The sequence below is a fragment of the Dromiciops gliroides genome, chromosome 5 (genome assembly GCF_019393635.1).
Source record: "Dromiciops gliroides isolate mDroGli1 chromosome 5, mDroGli1.pri, whole genome shotgun sequence".
Classification (NCBI taxonomy): Eukaryota; Metazoa; Chordata; class Mammalia; order Microbiotheria; family Microbiotheriidae; genus Dromiciops; species Dromiciops gliroides.
In genome coordinates this window covers 207,393,624-207,414,299 of record NC_057865.1, presented here as the reverse complement: position 1 = coordinate 207,414,299, position 20,676 = coordinate 207,393,624, and the positions used below count along the sequence as shown (strand labels likewise).

The window sequence follows — 20,676 nt, the reverse complement described above, 5'->3', positions numbered from 1 at the left end:
AGGGAGAGAGCAGCTAACACTAATAGGTCTGGGTTTTTCCTAGAAATTCTTTTTTTTTTTTTTTTTTTTTTTTTGCGTGGGGCAATGAAGGTTAAGTGACTTGCCCAGGGTCACACAGCTAGCAAGCGTCAAGTATCTGAGGCTGGATTTGAAGTCAGGTACTCCTGAATCCAGGGCCGGTGCTTTATCCACTGCGCCACCTAGCTGCCCCCGAAATTCATTATTAATAATTATTTTCTCACATATGTAAAATGTTTTGCAAACTGTAAAATGCTATGTTAAAGTGCTAGATATTAGAAAGAAATGCATATGAAGGGAGGTATTAAAGGAAGAAAGAATTAATTATCTTTAAAATAGCATTATTTCAGTTTCTTCTATTTTACACAGTAGCTGAGGTGCAAAATAAATATTTATTCATTGAGTCCTCTGAGTTGATTTTTTTTTATTTTGTTATTTACAGATATTTCTGTCAGTCTTTTAGCTGTAGTAGTCAGCTTTTGTGGACTGGCCTTGCTGGTGGTCTCTCTCTTTGTCTTCTGGAGACTCTGTTGGCCACGTTGGAGAAGCAAACCTCTTAATTCCAATGTCAGTACCCTTGCACAGAGCATCTCAAGTACTCCAGTCTTTGAAATTGAGGAAAAAGAAGAGATAAAAGAAAATGAGAAGCTGTCCCCCCAGATTGAATCTGCAATGAAAATCAGCCATACTTCCCCAGATATACCCACTGAGGTACAGAATGCTTTGAAAGAACAACTCATTAAACATGAACATGTCCAGAGACAGACCACCGAGCCCACATCTTCATCCCGGTAAGGAAAATCCAAATATGTTACTAGTTTAATTACTATAAATTACTACTAATTTTTAAGAGTTTCTCCAAAATACAGAGCTGCGGTAAAGAGGGCAAAGAATGGGATGGGAAGTAAGATCAACACAAAAGATGGAACACTCAGAGAGAGAAGGGAAGAAAGGAAGAATGCAGTGGGTAAGAATTCTCAGGGAGAGAGAGGAGAAACAAAAAAACAGGAGAAAGGAAATGATGAGGGAAAGAAAGGACAGTTTTAGACAGGAAGAGATAATAATAGCTGACGTAGTATTTTAAAAATTAGAAAGCAATTTGTATATATGATCTGATTTGAGTCTTAGAAAAAACTTGAGGTAGATACTAATGTATAATTATCTACATTTTACATATGGGTAAACTTAGATACAGAGAGGTTAAACAAATTTGCCTGTGATCATTCAGCTAATAAGTCATAGACAATATTTTCCCTAAGGTCTTTCTGATTAAGTCCAGTAGTATTTTAGCTTTTATTTCCAGTGTAACACCATAACACTACTACTAGACCCAGGAGAGTTGAAATGCTTGTCTTCTGCTTTACTTGAGTACCCTTGATCAGGACTCACTGACATGGGAGTCTGGCCCCTGAGGAAAAGGGTCAATTTTTTTTTCTCTAGCTCTTTATACCTTGACAGAAGAATTACTTAAAGCTTAAGTCCTTCCAGGTTTCTTTGAAATCTACCTGCTCGTCATTTCTTACAGCACAATAGTATTCCATTACATTCATTTACCACAACTTGTTCAGCCATTCCCCAATTGATGGGCATCCCCTCAACTTCCAATTCCTTGCCACCACATAAACAGCAGCTATAAATATTTTTGTACATGTGGGTCCCTTTCCCTTTTTTATGATCTCTTTGGGGAAAAGACCTAATAGTGATATTGCTGAGTCAAAGGGCATGTACAGCTTTATAACCTTTTGGGCATAGTTCCAAATTGCTCTTCAGAATGGTTGGATCAGTTCATAGCTCCAATTTTTCCACAGCTTCTCCAACATTTATTATTTTCTCTAGGGAATAATTTTTAATGAGAAGCATGGTTTATTAGAAAGGATACTGGATTTGTTGATAAGAAAATCTGGGTTCAAATCACTGCTCTGATACTTATTAGTTGTGGGATTTAGGGTGTATCATAATTTCTATGAGACCTAATTTCTTTAAAATAGTGGCAGTAGTCCCTATTGTACTTATTTCATAGAGCTATTATTAGGCTCAAATGAGGGCATATGTAAGTACATTAGGTACTATAAAGATTAAATGTTATTTTAAATCCACCTATTCAATGGAAATTTAAAAAAATTTATTTATTTCATAAGGACTCCCCAGTTGTATGTAAAAAAAAATTTAAGTCATTTTCTCCTCTTGTTCCCCCCTTGAAAAGGCAAGCAATTTGATATTGATTATACACATGAAGTGATGTAAAACTTAATCCATATTAGCTGTGTTGCAAAAGAAAACACAAAAGAACTGCAAGAAAAATAAAGTAAAAAAAAGTATTCTTCACTCTGCATTCAGTTTATTGGTTCTCTCTCTGTACATGGATAACATTTTTCAATATCAGTTCTTTTGAATTGTCTTGGATCATTATCTTGATCAAAGAAGCTAAGTCTTTCACGTTACAATGTTGCAGTTGCTGTGTACCATGTTCTCCTGGTTCTGCTCACTTCACTTTGCATCAGTTCATATAAATTTTCCTAGGTTTTTTGGGAAACCCATCTTGCTCATCATTTCTTACAGAACAATAATATTCCATCATAATCATGCCACAACTTGGTCAGCCATTCCCTGATTGATGGGCATCCTCTCAATTTCCAGTTCTTTGCCAGCACAAAAAGATCTGTAAATATTTTTCTGCAAATAAATCCATTTCCCTTTTCTTTGATCTCTTTGTGATACAGACCTAGTAGTGGTATTGCTGTGTCAAAAGGCATGCACAATTTAATAGTTCTTTGGGTAGAGTTTCATGTTTTTCTCCAGAATGTTTGGACTAATTCACAACTCTACAAACAGTGCATTTGTGTTCCAGTTTTTCCATGTTAGCCAATCTGATCATTGTGAGGTAGTATCTCAAAATTGGTTTAATTTGCATTTCTCTAATCAGTGGTGATTTAGAGCATTTTTTCATTTGTTTATTTATGGCTTTGATTTCTTCTTCTGAAAACTGCCTTTTCATAACCTTTGACCATTTATCAACTGGGGAATGACTCTTAATTTTAAAAATGTGGCTCAGTACACTATATATTAGAGAAATGAGGCCTTTATCCAAGAAACTTACTTTAAATTTTCTCCCCAATTACCTGCTTTCCTTTTAATTTTGGCTGTATTAGTTTTGTTTGTGCAAAAGCTTTTTAATTTCATGTAATCAAAATTATCTATTTTGTTTCCCATGAAACATGTTTGGTTGTAAACTCATCCCTTAACCATAAATCTGACAGGCACATTTTTCTTTGCTCTTCTTCTCTTTATATCTAAATCATTTATGTATTTTGACCTTATCTTGGTATATGTGTGAGATGCTAATATGTGCCTTATTTCTGCCCAATTGCTTTCCAGTTTTCCCAGCAATTTTTTTCAGCTGGTGAGTTCTTACCCCAGTAGGTTGGATGTTTTGATTTATCAAACAGATAATTATGGTTCTTTACTACTGTGTATTGTGTACCATGTCAATTCCACTGATCCATCACTCTATTTCTTAGCCAGTACTAGATTGGTTTGATAATTACCACTTTGTAATATAGTTTAATATCTGTTATTGTTAAGTCTGCTTTCCTTTACATTTTAAAATTGATCCCCTTGATAATCTTGATCTTTTGTTCTTCCAGATGAATTTTGTTATAATTTTTCCATCTCTATAAAATAATTTTTGGAAGTTTAATTGGTATGACACCAAATTAGTAAATTAACTTAGGTAGAATTGTTGTTTTGTTTATATTGGCTTGACCTAACCCCGAATAATTAATATTTCTCCAATTGTTTAGATCTGTATTTGTCTGAAAAATGTTTTGTAATTGTGTTCATATAATCCTTGATAAATAAACTCCCAAGTATTATATGTCATCTGTAGTTATTTTAAATTGAATTTCTCTTTCTATCTCTTCCCACCATGTTTTTTGATAATATAGAAATATTAATGATTTATGTGGGTTCATTTTATATCCTGCAACATTGCTGAAGTTGTTAATTGTTTCAACTAGTTTTTTAGTTGATTTTCTAGGGTTCTCTATATTATATTACCTGCAAAGAGTGATAGTTTGTTTCCTTATTACTTATTTTTATTCCTTCAATTTATTTTTCTTGTCATCACTATAGCTAGCATTTCAAGTACAATATTGAATAATAGTGGTAATAGTGGACATCCTTGATTCATCCCTCATCTTATTTGGAAGGCTGTGTTACAGATAATGCTTTCTCTTGGCTTTAGATAGATACTACTTATCATTTTAATAAAAGCTCCATTTATTCCTATGTTCTCTAGTGTTTATAATAGGGATGAGTGTTATATTTCGTCAGAAGCTTTTTTGCATTTATTAATATATTCATATGGTTTTTGTTTTTATTATTGATATGGTCAATTAGACTAATTGCTAATATTATACTGTTTTTGTTAATGTTGAACCAACTCTGCATTCCTGGTATAAATCCCCCCTGGTCATAGTGTATGATCTTTGTTGTATCTTTTTGCAATCTCTCGCAAGTATTTTACTTAAAATTTTTGCATAGATATTCATTAGGGAAATTGTGCTATAGTTTTCTTTGTTTTTGCACTCCCTGGTTTAGATAGCAAAAGCATATTTGTGTCATAAAAGGAATTTGTTAGGATTCCTTCTTTACCTATTTTTTTCAAATTGATAGAATTCACTTGATAGAATCCATCTGATCCAGGTACTTTTTCTTGGGGAGTTCAGGGATATACTTCATCATTGTACTTTATTTGTTTGTTTTGTGGGAGTCGGGGGGGGGGGGGAGGGCAATGAGGGTTAAGTGACTTGCCCAGTGTCACACAGCTAGTAAGTGTCAAGTGTCTGAGCCCAGATTTGAACTCAAGTTCTCCTGAATCCAAGACTAGTGCTTTATCTACTGTGCCACCTAGCTGCCCCCATCATTGCTCTTTTGGAATCATGTTTGTTATATAAATTATTATCTTTATTCACTTCATTATTATCTTTGTTCACTTCATTCTACATCTGTTCATACACAGTTTCCCAGTTTTCACTGAAACCATTCTTTTCATCATTTATTGTAAGCACAATAACATTCCATTACAATTATATATCATAATTTGTTTATTAATTTCCATATTTATTGATGAGCATCTCCTTTCTAGTATTTTGCTTCTACCAAAAAAAAAATTACCATCCCTTTTTTTGAACATATGGTCCTTTTCCTTTTTCTTTGATCTCTTTGTGGTATAGGCCTGGTAGTGGTATTGCTGGTCTAGAGAACATGCACTGTTCAGTTACTTTTTTGCTGTATTTCCAAATTATTTTCCAGAACAGATTGATTTACAACTCTGCCAACAGTGTTTGAGGTCTTTGTTTTCCTATAGTCACTCTAAAATTTGTTATTTTCCTTCTTTTTTCCCCCAATTAAATGTTTCCCTTCCTTTAGTTGCATTAGTTTAGTCTGTGTAACACTTTTGTTTTTATGTAATCAAAATTGTCCATTATATCATCTGTAATGTTCTCCATCCTTTGTTTGGTCATGAGCTATTCCCCTGCAGTGTTTTTTTGACTCAGTGTCTCTGACTTCTTCCCATGTAACATGATTGGCCCTAGATTCCCTGACACAACTTCCTGTCCTAAGGGTATAAAAGTTCCCAGCTAAGTATGGTCTGGGCCTTTCAGAGTCAAGACCATATGATTTGCTATACTCTAATGACTGAACAGACTTGTTTCCAGATGGAATTAGCCAAGAAATTAAATGCCACTGTATCTTTGCTGTGTTTGAATTTGGAACTCTAAATTCTTATAAAAAATAAATGTTAAAAACTGCCTTTACATGTAAGTGGAAAAAATAAAATACTATTTACAAAAAAAAATTAGTGTTGGGGGAAGCTAAACTATGCTGTTTCCTTCTATTCTGCTATTTTGGTCTCTCTGAGTTGTGTTCTAGCTCCAGATTTGTGATCCTGTCATTATATGAACCTCAAAGGATCAGAGCTTAGTGAGTGATGGTAGCAGGAATGAGGCCTAGAGATAACAGGGAGTACTGAAAAGCATATGAATTTTTCTTTGTTGGGTGAAATGAGAAAAGATTTGTCTAGTTCACTTAGTGGCTAAAAATGTAGTGTCCTTTGAGGGGAGAGGGGGAAACAGGTTTTCATAATGTCAAATTGGAAGGAGTAAGAGAGGAAGAGATATACTGCAAAAGAAAAAAAAAATGTCTTTAGAATAGGGATTCCAGAAAATATGGTCAAAGGGAATCAGACCAGGAATAGGACCAAGAGATGAGGTGGGTGTTGGTAAGGAAATGGGGAATAGAAGTTTTTCATTTTCTAGCCTCTCAAATTAGAATCATGGGGATTGGGGCAGCTAGATAGCACAGTGGATGGAGCACCGGCCTTGGAGTCAGGAGTACCTGAGTGCAAATCCAGCCTCAGACACTTAACACACTTGCTAGCTGTGTGACCCTGGGCAAGTCACTTGACCCCAATTGCCTCACTAAAAAAACAAACAAACAAACAAAAGAATCATGGGGATTTCAAGAGGAAGAAGAGGTGAGAGTTTTCTAGCAGAAGAGAGTACCAGGAAATTGCTATATCCATCTCAAGAAGCATTGGTGGCTGCACTTAGCTTGGATATTGGTTTTGTTTTCTTCTCCTGAAGGGGATACAGAACTCTGGCCATGGGCCTGTTCAGGTGGTCAAATGACAAGAAAACTGGTGTTTTGCTCTGGGTTGTCAGGGTTTCTCATTATGGTTTACTGGTGATTTGATTCAGGCTGTAATGGAGCCCATTTCATAGAGGTTTTTCTGGGCAACTATGATTAACTTATATAGCAAGATAACTTTCTGTGATTGATAGAAATAAGGTGTTTATGCTATATGGAGAGATAACACAGCATAGTGGTTAGAGAGCTCCTTTGGAATCAGAAAGATTTGGGTTTAAGTTTTGTCTCTGACCCATACCATCTGTGACCTAGGTAAGTAAGTCACAACTCTTTGGCGGCCCAGGTAACTCTGAACTGAAAAGATAGATGGTGCCTCAGTAGGAGCTTTTTATACTGATGTGATGATTAAAAATATGAAAATCATAGTTTCTGGGTAATTTAATAATTTTATTAATAAGGCCAGCAGGGTACTAATAAAAGGATGGCCACTGTATACCCAAAGACAATTGTGGTGTCAGGTTCACAGTAGGTGATTCATCAAACAGCAATCAAATCTAATTGGTTGATGTAATTTGGAGGTAGGTTACATTAAAATGAAGGACTATACCAGGCTACCTGTGGTAAAAAATGGAAGTTTTAGCTCAATCATTTGAGAGTTGAGCGCATGCTACTGAAGCGGCTTTTGAAGGACCTCACTTTTGGGGTGGAGTCTGAGAAGAACTTCTGGCACACCAGTTTAAAACTGAGGGTGGAACGGAAGTTCGGTCTCTCTGGCTTTTCAGCTTAGCCGTGGCGGTGCCGCATTTGGTGTTCAGTGATGGTTCTCGGTGAGTTTTATAAAGGAATATAGACTAAGCTTAGATCTAAGATTATTCATTTAACTTTCGTATTTCCCTGATTGGTATCACCTTTTGTTGTCTAATTAATTCCCAAACAATAAAAACTAATCCCTCACTGATTAAAGCTCAGAGGCTTCTTTTTCTTAGTGGTTTGGGAGATATATAAGGGAAAAGTTAAAAGGGGGAGTTTAATGCTCGTATATCCCATTTTAAATCTCACATACCCCCATCCTTGGGTTATCAATTCAAAGAATGTGTACCCTTTTTTTTTTTTTTTTTTTGGTGAGGCAATTGAGTTAAGTGGCTTGCCCAGGGTCACACAGCTAGTAAGTGTCAAGTGCCTGAGGCTGGATTTGAACTCAGGTCCTCCTGAATTCTGGGCCAGTGCTCTATCCACTGCACCACCTAGCTGCCCTTGTGTACCCTTTTCAATGGGTGGCCTGAGTGACCCCTTCCTAGATGGAGAAGTCTTTCTATCTAGACAAAAAGATCTATTTCCACCAAGCTTGAGTATAACACAATGAATTCCGCCCCCCCCCCCCAGATTTCTTAGAAGCTTGGAATGGGTCTGAACAAGATAAAGAGATTCAGTGCAATCTTCTTTTTCAAGGAGAAACTGGACCTCTATAAGTCAGGATTTTGGAAGAGGGGGAAAAGCTTTGAATCTCCCCAAGACATCAGTTATTAATAAGTATTTCTCACACTGATGAAACTAAAGGTCCAGTAAAAATAAAATATTAAGTGGTCTTCGTAATTAATAGGAAAAAGCAGTGTTCAATATATTAACAATGTCAAGATGAAGTAAATAGTAAAAGCCAAAATTCGTAGAGGTACAGAATTATGTAGTACCTATTATGTAAGTACCTAACATTGAGAAACTTACATATCTATTTTAATATTCATGAAAGCAATAATAAGTGAATTGAAAGGAATCATCCCATATATGGGTGGTTTTGACATTCTAGTTGTAACTATAATGTAATGAAGAGATTTTGTTAGTTCGAGTGGAAAGTAGACTACAGGTACACAAGATAGATTTAGGACTTGGAGAGAAATATTTGCAAAGAGTTTGAAACCAGGTGAATCAATAAAATTGCAAAAGAAAGTATAGAGAGAAAAGAGAAACAAGTTAATTTCATAATAACACCAAATTAGATGTTTATTTCAAAGTTACAACCTTTTGAAAATACCTCAAATTATATACCTCTCATCCCTAACTTTATAAAATAAAACCAAATATTTTAAAATGCTTATGAATTATGGTCAGGGTTATGAAATAAATGTGAAATTGAATGAGGCACAAATCAGTGTTAAGTACAGAACCCTGGGGAACAGCCGCACTTCATTGGTGAGAGAAATACAAAGAAAACTGAAAAGGTTGTTCAACAGTTCCAGGTGGTACAGGAGGTAAAAAATTAAGAAGAGTGAGATGAAGTGATTAGATTTAGAAAATTTGTGACTTTGATAACAGCAGTTTTAGTAGAGTGTTAGGAACAGAAGTCAGATTGTAGGAAATTGAGGAGTGAGGGGGCAGTGTGGGAGTTTAGATATTAAGCTTGTGGAAGTTCATGGAAAATCATTAAAATTGGTGTCAGTGACTGTCTTTTAAAAAGTAAATGATGTTTTGAAATATATCTGAACTTTTCTTTTTTCAGTTGTTCAAACAACATGTGAGGTAGCTTTAGTGTAATGAGCTGTGGATGCTGAGGAAAACAGAAGATAAAAGTAAAATTATTTATGTTTATTATGGATTAGAAGAGTGGAAAAATAATTTACAACATTTAATTAGAGCGATCAGATTCTGCCAGAATCTACTCTGTGTGACTTTGACAATTATTTAGCCTTGTCTCTCTGAGCCTCAGTTTCCAAATCTGAAAATAAGGGATTTGACTTGGTGACCTCTAGATGATCCCTTTTAGCTTTAATTCTGTGATCCATTTTACATCTGAATCCTTTCATCCTATGAAAAATTGCAGATATAATTGTTTAGTGAGGTATTCTTATTCCCCTTTTCTGTTTATGAGTATTATGTCTATAGGGCAGTGTATATTCCTTCCAACTATATAGTTAGGTTTGGGGTCTGGGGTGTTGTTTCAATTGAGGTTGTAAAGAGCTTCTTGCTATCTTTTTTTCCCCCAGTCCTTAGAGCCTGAGTGAAAGTATAATGTTTGCATGCAGTGTGCAACATGGTTCCTAATCATGGCCAAGCAATTTTCATAAAACCTAGCTATCTCAAAGATGGTAACAGAGGCAAAGATTTTTTTCCCTTCTGCAGTGAGGAGAGTGCCTGTCTTGTGCTTTATCAGTATCCAACAATAGGAAAGAATTGTAATGGTAAAACTCCCTGCATTTTGATTGGCTTCTATTTCATTTGAGTAAGAGTAATAGTCATACCATTGTCATTATCAACAAGTGGGGATGTGTTGTCATGGAAATGGTAAAGCACTGTAATAATTAAAGCTTCAGTTAACTGACACACTAAACTGTGACTTAGAACATATCCTAAGTACTGTGTAATTAGGGCACTGGCTCCACTAGAATAACACTTTTACTATACTTTGATTCCCAGTAGGAAAGGATGTACAGCTGCACTATTATATTCAGAGATACTCAAAAGCAATTACTGGTTTTGTTGGAGAGGATTGTTATATTACATCTAAAGATACTCTGAATTATAGAGGTAGTGTGGTGTAGTGGGGGAAAAAACACTAGCCTAGGATTTTGATTCTTTCCCCCTACTATCTGTGTGAAGTTGAGCCAACATTTACTTTCTCTAAACTAAAGATCCTCTGTCTGTATACTGGGGGCACCAGTACTTCCTCTGCCTAATTCACAAAGTTGTTTTAAAGAAATCTCTTGTAAATCTATCACTATAGAAATATGAACCAGTATGATCCTGGGAGAAAAGCAAACTATGAATAATACATATGTTTTTCCAAAGTTTTTATTTATAGCAACTATACAGTGACAAATATCGTCTTAATATCACAGTAAACTCTGGAAGTAATTTCCATAGTTTTGAGAAATGGAATAAGCACTGATTTTGTATACAAGGAGCCTGGGTTTTAATCTCAGGTCTGCTGCTCAAACTTTGGCTAACAGTTGTTCTGAGGAAATGCTACTATTTTATAAATGAGATGCATCCCAATAATCATATTTATTGGATCAATGTAATGAACTGTTAGACAAAACAAAAGGTTATGCATATAGTGTAATAGCAGTTTTAACTACATTCAATTAAATTCATGAGTTGTGTAGGAATTTTGGTTATAAAGTCTTAGAGTTATAGACATAGGAAGGAGCTATAGGACAAGAAGAGACCTTAAAGATCAATCTTGTTCAGCCCTACCCCTTACCCCCAAGATTTTTGATAGGGAATGAAGAGCCAATAATTAAACCCATAACATATCATTTAAAGGCAGTGGGGAATCTCAATGATCATTCAGTCCAGTTCCCTCATTTTACAGATTAGGAAAGTGAGGCTCAGAGAAGCTTGTCCAAAGTTACACAGATCATCTGACTACAAATCTAGTGCTGATCCGATTCTGAATCTGTTGTTCTTTCTTCTGTACCACAGCTACGTATTAAAAAATTAAGCTTGTTTTCTTCTCTAGCTTGTGGAATTAATTTATCTTTTAATAGCATTTCTAGATTTTGCTTTCTTATAAAAATGGTGATATATATATATATATATATATATATATATATATATATATACACCAGTCAATAGGTGTACATTATGAAAGATCTCAAAAAGATACATATTATGTAAAGTTCATCTAGTTTCTCTTGCTGTTTTTTCTTTCTACTCTGCTTTTTCCCTCTCTTATTTTAGTTTACTCCATTGGTTTAGGTAGATCCATAGGTAGATCATTGACACAACTTATTTCCCTCATTTATAGACATTTTCTAGGACTAGTTTTTTGAGGGTTCCCTTTCCTTTCCATGATATTTTTTCTCTTTCTTTCTTTCTTTTTTTTTTTTTTGGCAGGGCAATGAGGGTTAAGCCACTTGTCTAGGGTCACACAGCTAGTAAGTGTCAAGTGTCTGAGGTCCTCCTGAAGAGCTGGCGCTTTATCCACTGTGCCACCTAACTGCCCCAGTGATAATTATTTAAAAATTCATTTTAGCTTGTTCTAGATACAGCATATGATATTGGCCTGGGATCTCTGAGATAGGGTCAAAGTCAAGATCAAGGCAAATTAGAGAAATTATACCCAGTTTTTAATTTCAGAAATTTAATCTAGAACTTTGAAATTTAGGATTAAACCCCCCCAAATCTTTTTCCTTTAAAAATTTTTTTTATCCTTTTTAGAACATATTAGGAAATAATTCTTTATTTGAGAAGGAAATAAAGGCATGCTTTTTCTTTAAAACAGTTAAATTCTAGACATGTGTCTAAAACATCTACAAAAGTAGCTATCATTTACCATTTCTCTTTCTTAAGACCAACAAAGTGGCAGTTCCAACAGATCTCTGCTAATCACTTCAACAACTTAATCTCCAAATAAAGGCACAGTGCTTAGATCTAAATCCTTGAGATAAGAAAACTAAAGACCAGGATAAGGTAGAAATGTTATGGATAAACATAAAAACACCTTTAGTACCTAGAGTCTTCCTTCTCATTCCCTTCCTGCCCTGAAGTAAGCAGAAGATAAATTTCAGGATTGTGCCAGCCAGCCCTACCATAGGAACCACTACTGAATAGAGACACGGAGTCACATGAAGGATAGGAGGAGAACAGAATAATGGAAAGATGACAGCTAGCTGCTTCCAGCCAGAGGGAAAAGATAGGAAACGGCTGTAACTAGTCCCTAATCATGCAGATTTTTCGAGGTATAGATCCTTCCCTTCATGGTAGCTGCAATGACTCTTGCAAAAATAAAACAAAACAAAACAAAAAACAACAACAACCAAAAAGCCCACAACTTTCCACACACCTCCTACTTTGCAACAAAGTTGACTCTGCTTAGCCAAAGAAAGAAAAAGAAGAGAGGAGAGAGGAAAGGATGAGGTGGGTAGAAAATATCTGGGGCAGATGACTGATTTGGACCTGAAGGAAAAGCACCTAGGGACCCAACTGGGACCACAGGTAGAGACCTCTTTACAATAGCAACTTTGCCCTAATGACTCCTCCTCCTCCTCTTTTTATGACACAAGAAGCAGAAAATTTGTACTCTGGGCAACCACATGAAATTAGAAGAAAGAAAAAAGAGGAAAATGAAGGGAGATGTGTGTGCTAAAAATAGACCTGCATAAGCAATTGCTTTGGGCCTGACTTTACACTGAGCTGGGACCAGGCTTATATTCTAGAGGTTACTGAGGGTAGGGACCCAAAACAAAGAACCTTATATCTGCCATTTGAGGAGACTGACTGGGAGAGGTCAAAGAGACAAAGAGCATGACAAGGAATGTAAGAAAAAACCTAAACATCAAAGATATCAAAAGAAAAAATAAAATCCTAAGAATTCCTAAAAGTTGGAAGGAAAAATGAGCAAAATCACAAACCAGTAGCCCCTGATGAAAGAATTTTGTGGACACACAGAATTTTTTAACCTGTGGTTAAAAGAAATAATAAACCATCAAAAGAAATAAAATTCATAAAGGAAGAAATTAGGAATGAATTTAGGTCAGTAATTAAGAGCTCTCAAAAAAAAGAAAAAGCTCTCAATATAGAAAATAAAGTGTTTCAGTCACAATCAGTAGACTGGAAAAATGGAATCCATTCCAGAGAATCTCTAAAGAGAGATGAACATTTTGGGAACACAAACATACTGAAGGAAGGGAGGAGCTCCTTCCGTATCTATACTGACTCCTAGGTAGCTGCCAATGGACCTGGAATCTGGTATGGCACATGGGCCCAGGATGACTGGCAGATCTAAGGCTGATCAGAATGTGGTACTGAACTTTGGAAGGACATTGCAGCATATGTGCTAACCCACCCAATCTGGGCCAGTGGGGTTTCTACCCACACAGAAAGGGTAATGAAGGAAGCAGAACTCAACCAGGTAGAGGACAACTTCACATCCTAGTAGCTCAACCCCTCCCCTCCATTACTGCCCATAAGTACCCACTGTGGCAATTAGACATACAATGGGTATATGAGTGCTCTACATATTTAGGTACCTCTGGCCTTACATACTGGCTGTAGAGGTGAGGTATGACAAGCCTCCATGTCATTCAGGTCACCAATAAATGAGAGGTGTGTACTACATTCTGTCCCAGGAAATATGAACATTAAGGGGCAGGTGCCTCCCTAAATATGGTAAGTAGACTTGATAGGACCTTTGCCCTCTCAGGTTGGAGCTGTTAAATATGCCTTCACCATGGTAGACACTTCTACGGCACTTTTGCTGGAGTCCCACAACCTATATCACCGGGAACAGTGCCTATAACAATCCCCTAGTTCTCTCTTTCTCCTTGGTCCTGGAATATTCTGCCAACTTAAAAAAAAAAGTAGCAATCAGTGTCAATTCTCAGCGTTAGCCCAAATTGTTTGACTATCAGAAAGATGCTGCAGTTTCCTATAAAAAGGATATAAACAACCCCCCCCCCCAAAAAAACCCCCACCTTTTTTTCCAGATTTTTTCATTGTTGTGTTTTTTGTTTGTTTGTTTTGGGGGCGGTTTTTGTGTTTTTGTTTTGCAGGGCAATGAGGGTTAAGTGACTTGCCCAGGGTCACATAGCTAGTAAGTGTCAAGTATCTGGGATCGGATTTGAACTCAGGTCCTCCTGAATCCAGGCCCAGTGCTTTATCCACTGTGTCACCTAGCTGCCACCTAGCTGCCCCTGCAGAAGATTTTTTAAAAGGACTCTAAAAATGTCGCTCTCAAAAGACCTTTGATTTTTCTGGAGAAACAGAAAATGCCAGCTGAAATAATAGAGAAAAATTCTTCCACTCCTGTAGCTGCCACCTCAGTCAGTGTCCATACAACACCTGATAAGCCAAAGACTGCATCCGAGTACAAGAAATTATCCAAAATTGTAAAGCTTGTATAAACAAAAGTTGAGAACTATTTTTACATGTAACAGAAAAAATAAAATACCTTATATGTAAAAAAAAAAAAAAAAAGAAATGATCCAAACCAATCATGTAGAAAAGGAGATGAACGCTAATAAATGTAAGCTTGAGGCAGCTGAAAACTGGTCTTGGATGCCCTTAAAGAAGGAAGAGAGGGCAAACTCGGAGGTCCAGATGGCCTGCTGGGTCACCTGGCCAACTACATAAGCCAGATGCATGCTCTAAACTACTTGCCTGTCTCTGCTGCACCCCCACACTGCCACCTCCCCCTCAGTCCCCCATCCTGTCCAGGCGCCTGGTGGCCTGCAGGGCCCCCCACTTTGGACAGCCTTTGGTAGCACTCCCTAGAGGCAAGGGGTGGGGTGCAGGAAGCAATGTGTAGTGCAAGCTAGGAGCCAGGGCGTAGCCGCCACCAATGGTGCCAAAGTATTTGGTGGCTTCCAGGTATTGCTGGCCCCCAAAGGCCAGTTCACCTTCCAAATTCCCAACGCAGCCTTCGCCCACAACTGGTTGGTAATCCCTGTGTACACCCATGTAGGATTGGGATAGGGGGAGAGGGAGCGCCAGTGCTGGCTCTGAGTCCCTGTCCAATGGCCCCTCGCTCACAGCGACTCAGTGTGGAGACCCTGGTGAATCAGGATGAGGAGAAACCCGCTGGGGCCAAAACACACACACACACACACACACACACACACACACACACACTGACACACAAAACCAACTGCACATCAATTGGGGAATGGCTAAATAAATGGTGGGATATGATGGTGATAGAATATTATTGTGCTATAAGAAATGACAAGCAGGATGAATTCAGAAAGATCTGGAAAGAGTAATGTATAGTGAAGTGAGCAGAAGCAAGACACACAGCAATATTGCTTGATGAAGAACTAATTTGGAACTCAAAACTATAAATAAAAATGTTTATTATTTTAAAAATAAGAATGCCCCTACAACACCCACCCAGTCCCCCTCTTCCCTGTCCCAGCCCCATCTCTCGCATCTTGCACTGTGACCAGCATGCAATAGGACATGTCCTAATAGATCAAGACATCTTTACTGTACTTGTAACCTGGGGAGCTGCAGAAGAGGTCCACAGGCAGCAGAAGGATGCACATATGGCTATTGCAGAGCAACTAAAGGACCAAATTGAGGATACTGCCAGAGGACCTGCCGAATTGGCTGAAGGACAACATACTTTGGGAGCTACGGTGATGGACCACTGGCTGGCCTTGGACTACCTCTTAACCATCCAGGGAAAAGGTTGTGGTTTTGTCAACTCCTTCTGTTGATTGATCCCTCAGAAGAAATAGCCCTTATCACAGACCTTAGGAGAAACAGAATAAAGACTATTGATCCTATCATCACAGACATCATAAACATCTTTCCAGGGCCTATGAGTGTTTTCACTGATCTTTTTTCTTGGATTTTCCCAGGGAAATAGGCAGGATTCTCACGAGGATCCTTTGAGGTTATTCTAATTATTCTGCTTGTGATTTTGTTTAAATTACTCCGTAGACTTGGTAGTATATGATAGTGGTCAGAGAACCAGAGGCTAGTTGTGTTAAAATTGTATCTTGTTCTAGTACCCCAGTCTCTCCCTTCTACATTTTAATCAGTATAGTAAGTAAGTTTTATTGGTATCCAGTAAAAAGGGCATTAGCAGAAGTGGGATTACACAGGGGAACCTGGATGTCATGTATAAACCATTCCAAAGGTTTTTCCAAAGTATATTTGGCAAATTGTTTCATGTATCAAGCAATATACACATTCTAATAATATGTGCCAAATGAGGAGATGCTCTTTTTCAAAATTCTGGTCCTATAATATGCAAATTTCAGACAAAATCCAGACTTTCACTGCCCCCAACCAACAAAACAACAAGAATGTGTTGATAACTTTGAAATGTAACTTTGAACTTTTACTGATAACTCTGAGATGATTTGGATATATTAATGAACTAACCTTAAGGTGGCACAGATAGGAGCTGGTCTATTATTCCCAAAAGCCTATAAAAATTAGACTTCAAAACTCCTGCCCCCTGAGCATTCTTCCATCTCCTAAGGATGCATGTCGCTTGAGTGCTCCCAACTCCAATCCACAGCTACATCTGCTCTCCATTTCTTTTCCTCACTACCTGCCTTCCTTCACCATTCTATTCCAACCCTCATCCCCACATCTCCTTGCCTCTGTATTTCCACTTTTCACTGCTTCTCTTTACTGTTTGTCCTTATACCTGTTGTAGTTATTAAAATGTGATTGCTGCCCTGTTTCCCATTGCCAATTGTGGTCTTTCATGGTGAGTACTCAAAGAACCAGGTGTACCTGCCCCATTTCATAATTTTATGAATTAATTATCAATTCATCCCTTTTCCCCTTTTCCTCATGAACGAAATGTATTTCTGTTCTCTATATGTATGAGTGTGTGTGTTCTTTCATTTGACCAATTCAGTTGAGTATGAGGTTCAAGTGTTGGCTGCTCCCCTCCACACCCTCCTTCTCATTCTTTTTTGTTTGTTTTTTTGGTGAGGCAGTTGGGGTTAAGTGACTTTCCCAGGGTCACACAGCTAGTAATTGTTAAGTGTCTGAAGCCAGATTTGAACTCAGGTCTTCCTGAATCTAGGGCTGGTGCTCTATCCACTAGGCCACCTAGCTGCCTACCCTCCTTATTCTTATACACATCTACCTGTGCACACTGATTATATTGAGAAATTTCCCTAACCTTCCTTTCTCTTTTTCCCCTCCTCCTAATGTATTCTTAATTCCCTTTTCATTCTTAAGATCATCAAGAAACAAAAGAACTACTCCAAAGCCTTATCTAATTAGATGATAACCATAGGGTTCAGAGGGGATCCATCTTCCCATATTTGAGCGTAAACAATGTATCTTTGTTTAGTACTTTATCATTGTTCATTTCATGTTTACTTTTTATGTTTCTCTTAATTCCTGTATTTAAACTTCAGAATATCTCTGCATCTCCAATCTTTTCATCAGAAATAATTAGAAGTCCTTTATTTCATTAAAGGTCTATGTTTTCCCACTGTAACATTATACTAAATTTTGCTGGGTAAATTAATCTTGACCATAAGTCCATATTCTTTTCTTTCTGGAATAATAAAGTCTATCTTTTTCACTTCTTTTTACTGGTGGCTGCTAGTTTGTGTGTAATCCACACTTGGTACTTGAATTCTTTCTTTCTGGCTATTTGCAGTAATTTTTTTTTTCTTTAACCTCAAAGTTCCAGAATTTAGTTGTGATGTCCTGGGAATTTCCATTTTGGGATTTCTTTCAGATGGTGGTGAGTGGATTCTTTCTATTTCCACATTGCTTTTAGAAATGTGGGCAGTTTTCTCTCAAGATTTCTTGGAATGTAATGGCTTCTCAAACTTTTGGTCATCAATCTTTTTTTCATAGGTTATTTGTTTTTGCTATGAGAAACCTTAACATTTTCTTCTCTTTTTAGACATTTGGCTTTGTTTTAATATTTCTTGCTGTCTCATGAAGTTGTTGGCTTCTATTTGCTCCATTCTAATTTTCAGGGAGTTTGTTACTTGGGCAGCAATTTGTTTGTACCTTTTGTACCAAGCTGTTCATTCCTTTTCCAATTCTTCCATACCACCCATTTCTTTTCCAATATTTTCCTCAAGCACCCTAATTCCACTTATAAAAACTCTTTTTAAAAAACCATTTCTAGGGGCAGCTAGGTGGCACAGTGGATAGAGCACCGGCCCTGGAATCAGGAATACCTGAGTTCAAATCCGGCCTTAGACACTTAACACTTACTAGCTGTGTGACCCTGGGCAAGTCACTTAACCCCAATTGCCTCACTAAAAAAAAAGAAGAAGAAACCATTTCTTTCAAGAATTATAGTTGAGGGGCAGCTAGGTGGTGCCTTTTATTTGAACTATTTATTTTCTTTATTAAATGTAAAGGTTCACGAGATATACTTTTAGGTGTTACAGGGCTGGTGGGCCCTGCATTCAGGAGTTCCTGAGTTCAAATCCGGCCTCAGACACTTGACACTTACTAGCTGTGTGACCCTGGGCAAGTCACTTAACCCCCATTGCCCTGCAAAAAAAAAAAAATTATAGTTGAATTTGTGCCCAAGCTTTGTTCTTCTCTCAGGAATTTTTTGTAGATGTTTTTATAGTAGTCATTCTTTTCTTTCATGTTTGTGTCTGACACCATTATAGCTCATTCATTATATATTATAATACATATTATAAATAGCTCATTATAGTTAGGTTCCTTTTTTGTTTGCCCATTCTTCCAGCCTACATCTTGACTTCATATATGATGTTAGGGCTGGTCTCTGCCAAATTTCAGGAGGGAAAGTCTAGGCTGGTCTTGTTGCTGCTTTCTTGGGATTTGTTGTTATTCTAGGATCTCAGGAATAGTTCAGGCTCAGAATCTGTAAGGGGTTTGATCCAGGGCAAATTTTGAGTGTTGCCCCGCTGGTCTGAGATCTGCAGGTTCTTGACAGAGTTTGTACTTTCTTGAATAAGAGTAGACTATTGTTGGACTCTGCCCCTATTAGTCAGCTGGAAAGCTTTGTAGGTTCAGAGTGGCAGAATTGATGACTATCCATTGGCCTGGGATTCTTGCCTTGGTTATTTGTCTGTAGCCTGACCTAGGTGCTGGAAGTGAGACTTTGCTCTGATTTGAGATCTAAGCCACACTACTACTGTTATTAATGCTTGCTTCTGAATTTCCTTCTTTGTTGGTACATTGCCCAAGGCCTCTGTACTCAGGGACCCCATTCCTCTTAGCAAGTCCATTTCTTTTTTTTTTTTTTTTGGTGAGGCAATTGGGGTTAAGTGCCTTGCCCAGGGTCACACAGCTAGTAAGTGTTAAGTGTCTGAGACCGGATTTGAACTCAGGTCCTCCTGACTCCAGGGCCGGTGCTCTATCCACTGCGCCACCTAACTGCCCCAGCAAGTCCATTTCTTAGTCCACCCTGGATCTATAACCTGAAAGTGGGTAGTAGGCAACAAAGCTGCCATTTAGCATATATATGTCACAATGCCCTGGTTTGAGTCTTAAAGTGCCCCTGTAGAGGTATTGAACTACCTCTCCCTGGGCACTTTGTGTGTGGTATGCTTCTGCCCTGACCCCTCAGGGTCTACAAACCTCCCTACCTGTCTCCCTGTGCCAAGTTAATTTTGACAAATGACTGTCTATGACTTTTTCTGGATTATTGGGATTCAGTCTGGTGCATTTTCTAGATCTACTGGGAGAAGTTTGTGGGATGGAACTCACCACATTACTTCCTACCACTCCACTATCTTGGCTTCAACTACTGTTGCTGCCTTTTCTAAAACAACACCCTGGGAGATGTCACAAAAATCTGTGATGAAGAGGAACTGAGGCACAAATGAGGCACAAAGTTTCTAATCATGGTTATTTACTAATAAGGATTGTCAATAAGTGATTTTTCACAGTCTCTCAGTGGCCATGGATGCATTAGAACAGACAGAACAGTCTTTTAGAAAGTAAAGGTGAGGATTTCCAGGACCCATGACAGTGGGGAAAACAGAACTAATCATCATTCTCTGTAAAGTAATGTGTTAAAGAACCATGACTTATTACCAGGCAGATAGAATGTCTGATGATTTGGGGAGTTCACCAGTGACTTCCTTCCATCTGGGGCAAGAGCCCAAGCTATAGCCCAGAAAAATAGGGAAGTTCCACTTTTATTAAGAAGTTAGACCTTCCTTATATTATTAAGTAGTCAAAGTGTCCTTTTAAATCAAACTATTTCCTAAGTACTGATTCCAGGAATTAGATACAATTCTCTAACAATAATTAATAAATAATACAGAATAAAGTGGGGTATCTATTTTAAGTTTTACAGGGGTAGGTGTTTTTATCATCTCCAGTTTACAAATGAGGAAACTGAGGCAAACAGAAATTTTAAAACTTGCCCAAGGCCACACAGCTAGTCTAGGGCCAGATTTTAACTTGCATCTTCCCAATTCCAGAACCAGTGCTCTATCCACTGTTCCAACTAGCTGCCAACATCACCATCACCATCACCATCACCATTTCCAGAACCTCAAGACTATGAATTTAGTCAAGCAAAATCCAGCAAATTCTATCTGATGTGACAGTTTCCAGATGATACTATGCAAAACAACATCTACCAGA

The 20,676-nt window shown here is 37.6% G+C and overlaps 1 protein-coding gene across 1 annotated transcript in view; it reads left to right on the top strand.

Moving 5' to 3' along the window:
• The window catches only part of SYT10 (synaptotagmin 10), a 79,342-nt gene that overhangs the window by 23,448 nt on the left and 35,218 nt on the right, over positions 1-20,676 (top strand). The window contains exon 2 of the mRNA XM_043968146.1: positions 461-809. Coding sequence (XP_043824081.1) covers positions 461-809 — 349 coding nt within the window. The remainder of the gene's footprint in view (positions 1-460; positions 810-20,676) is intronic.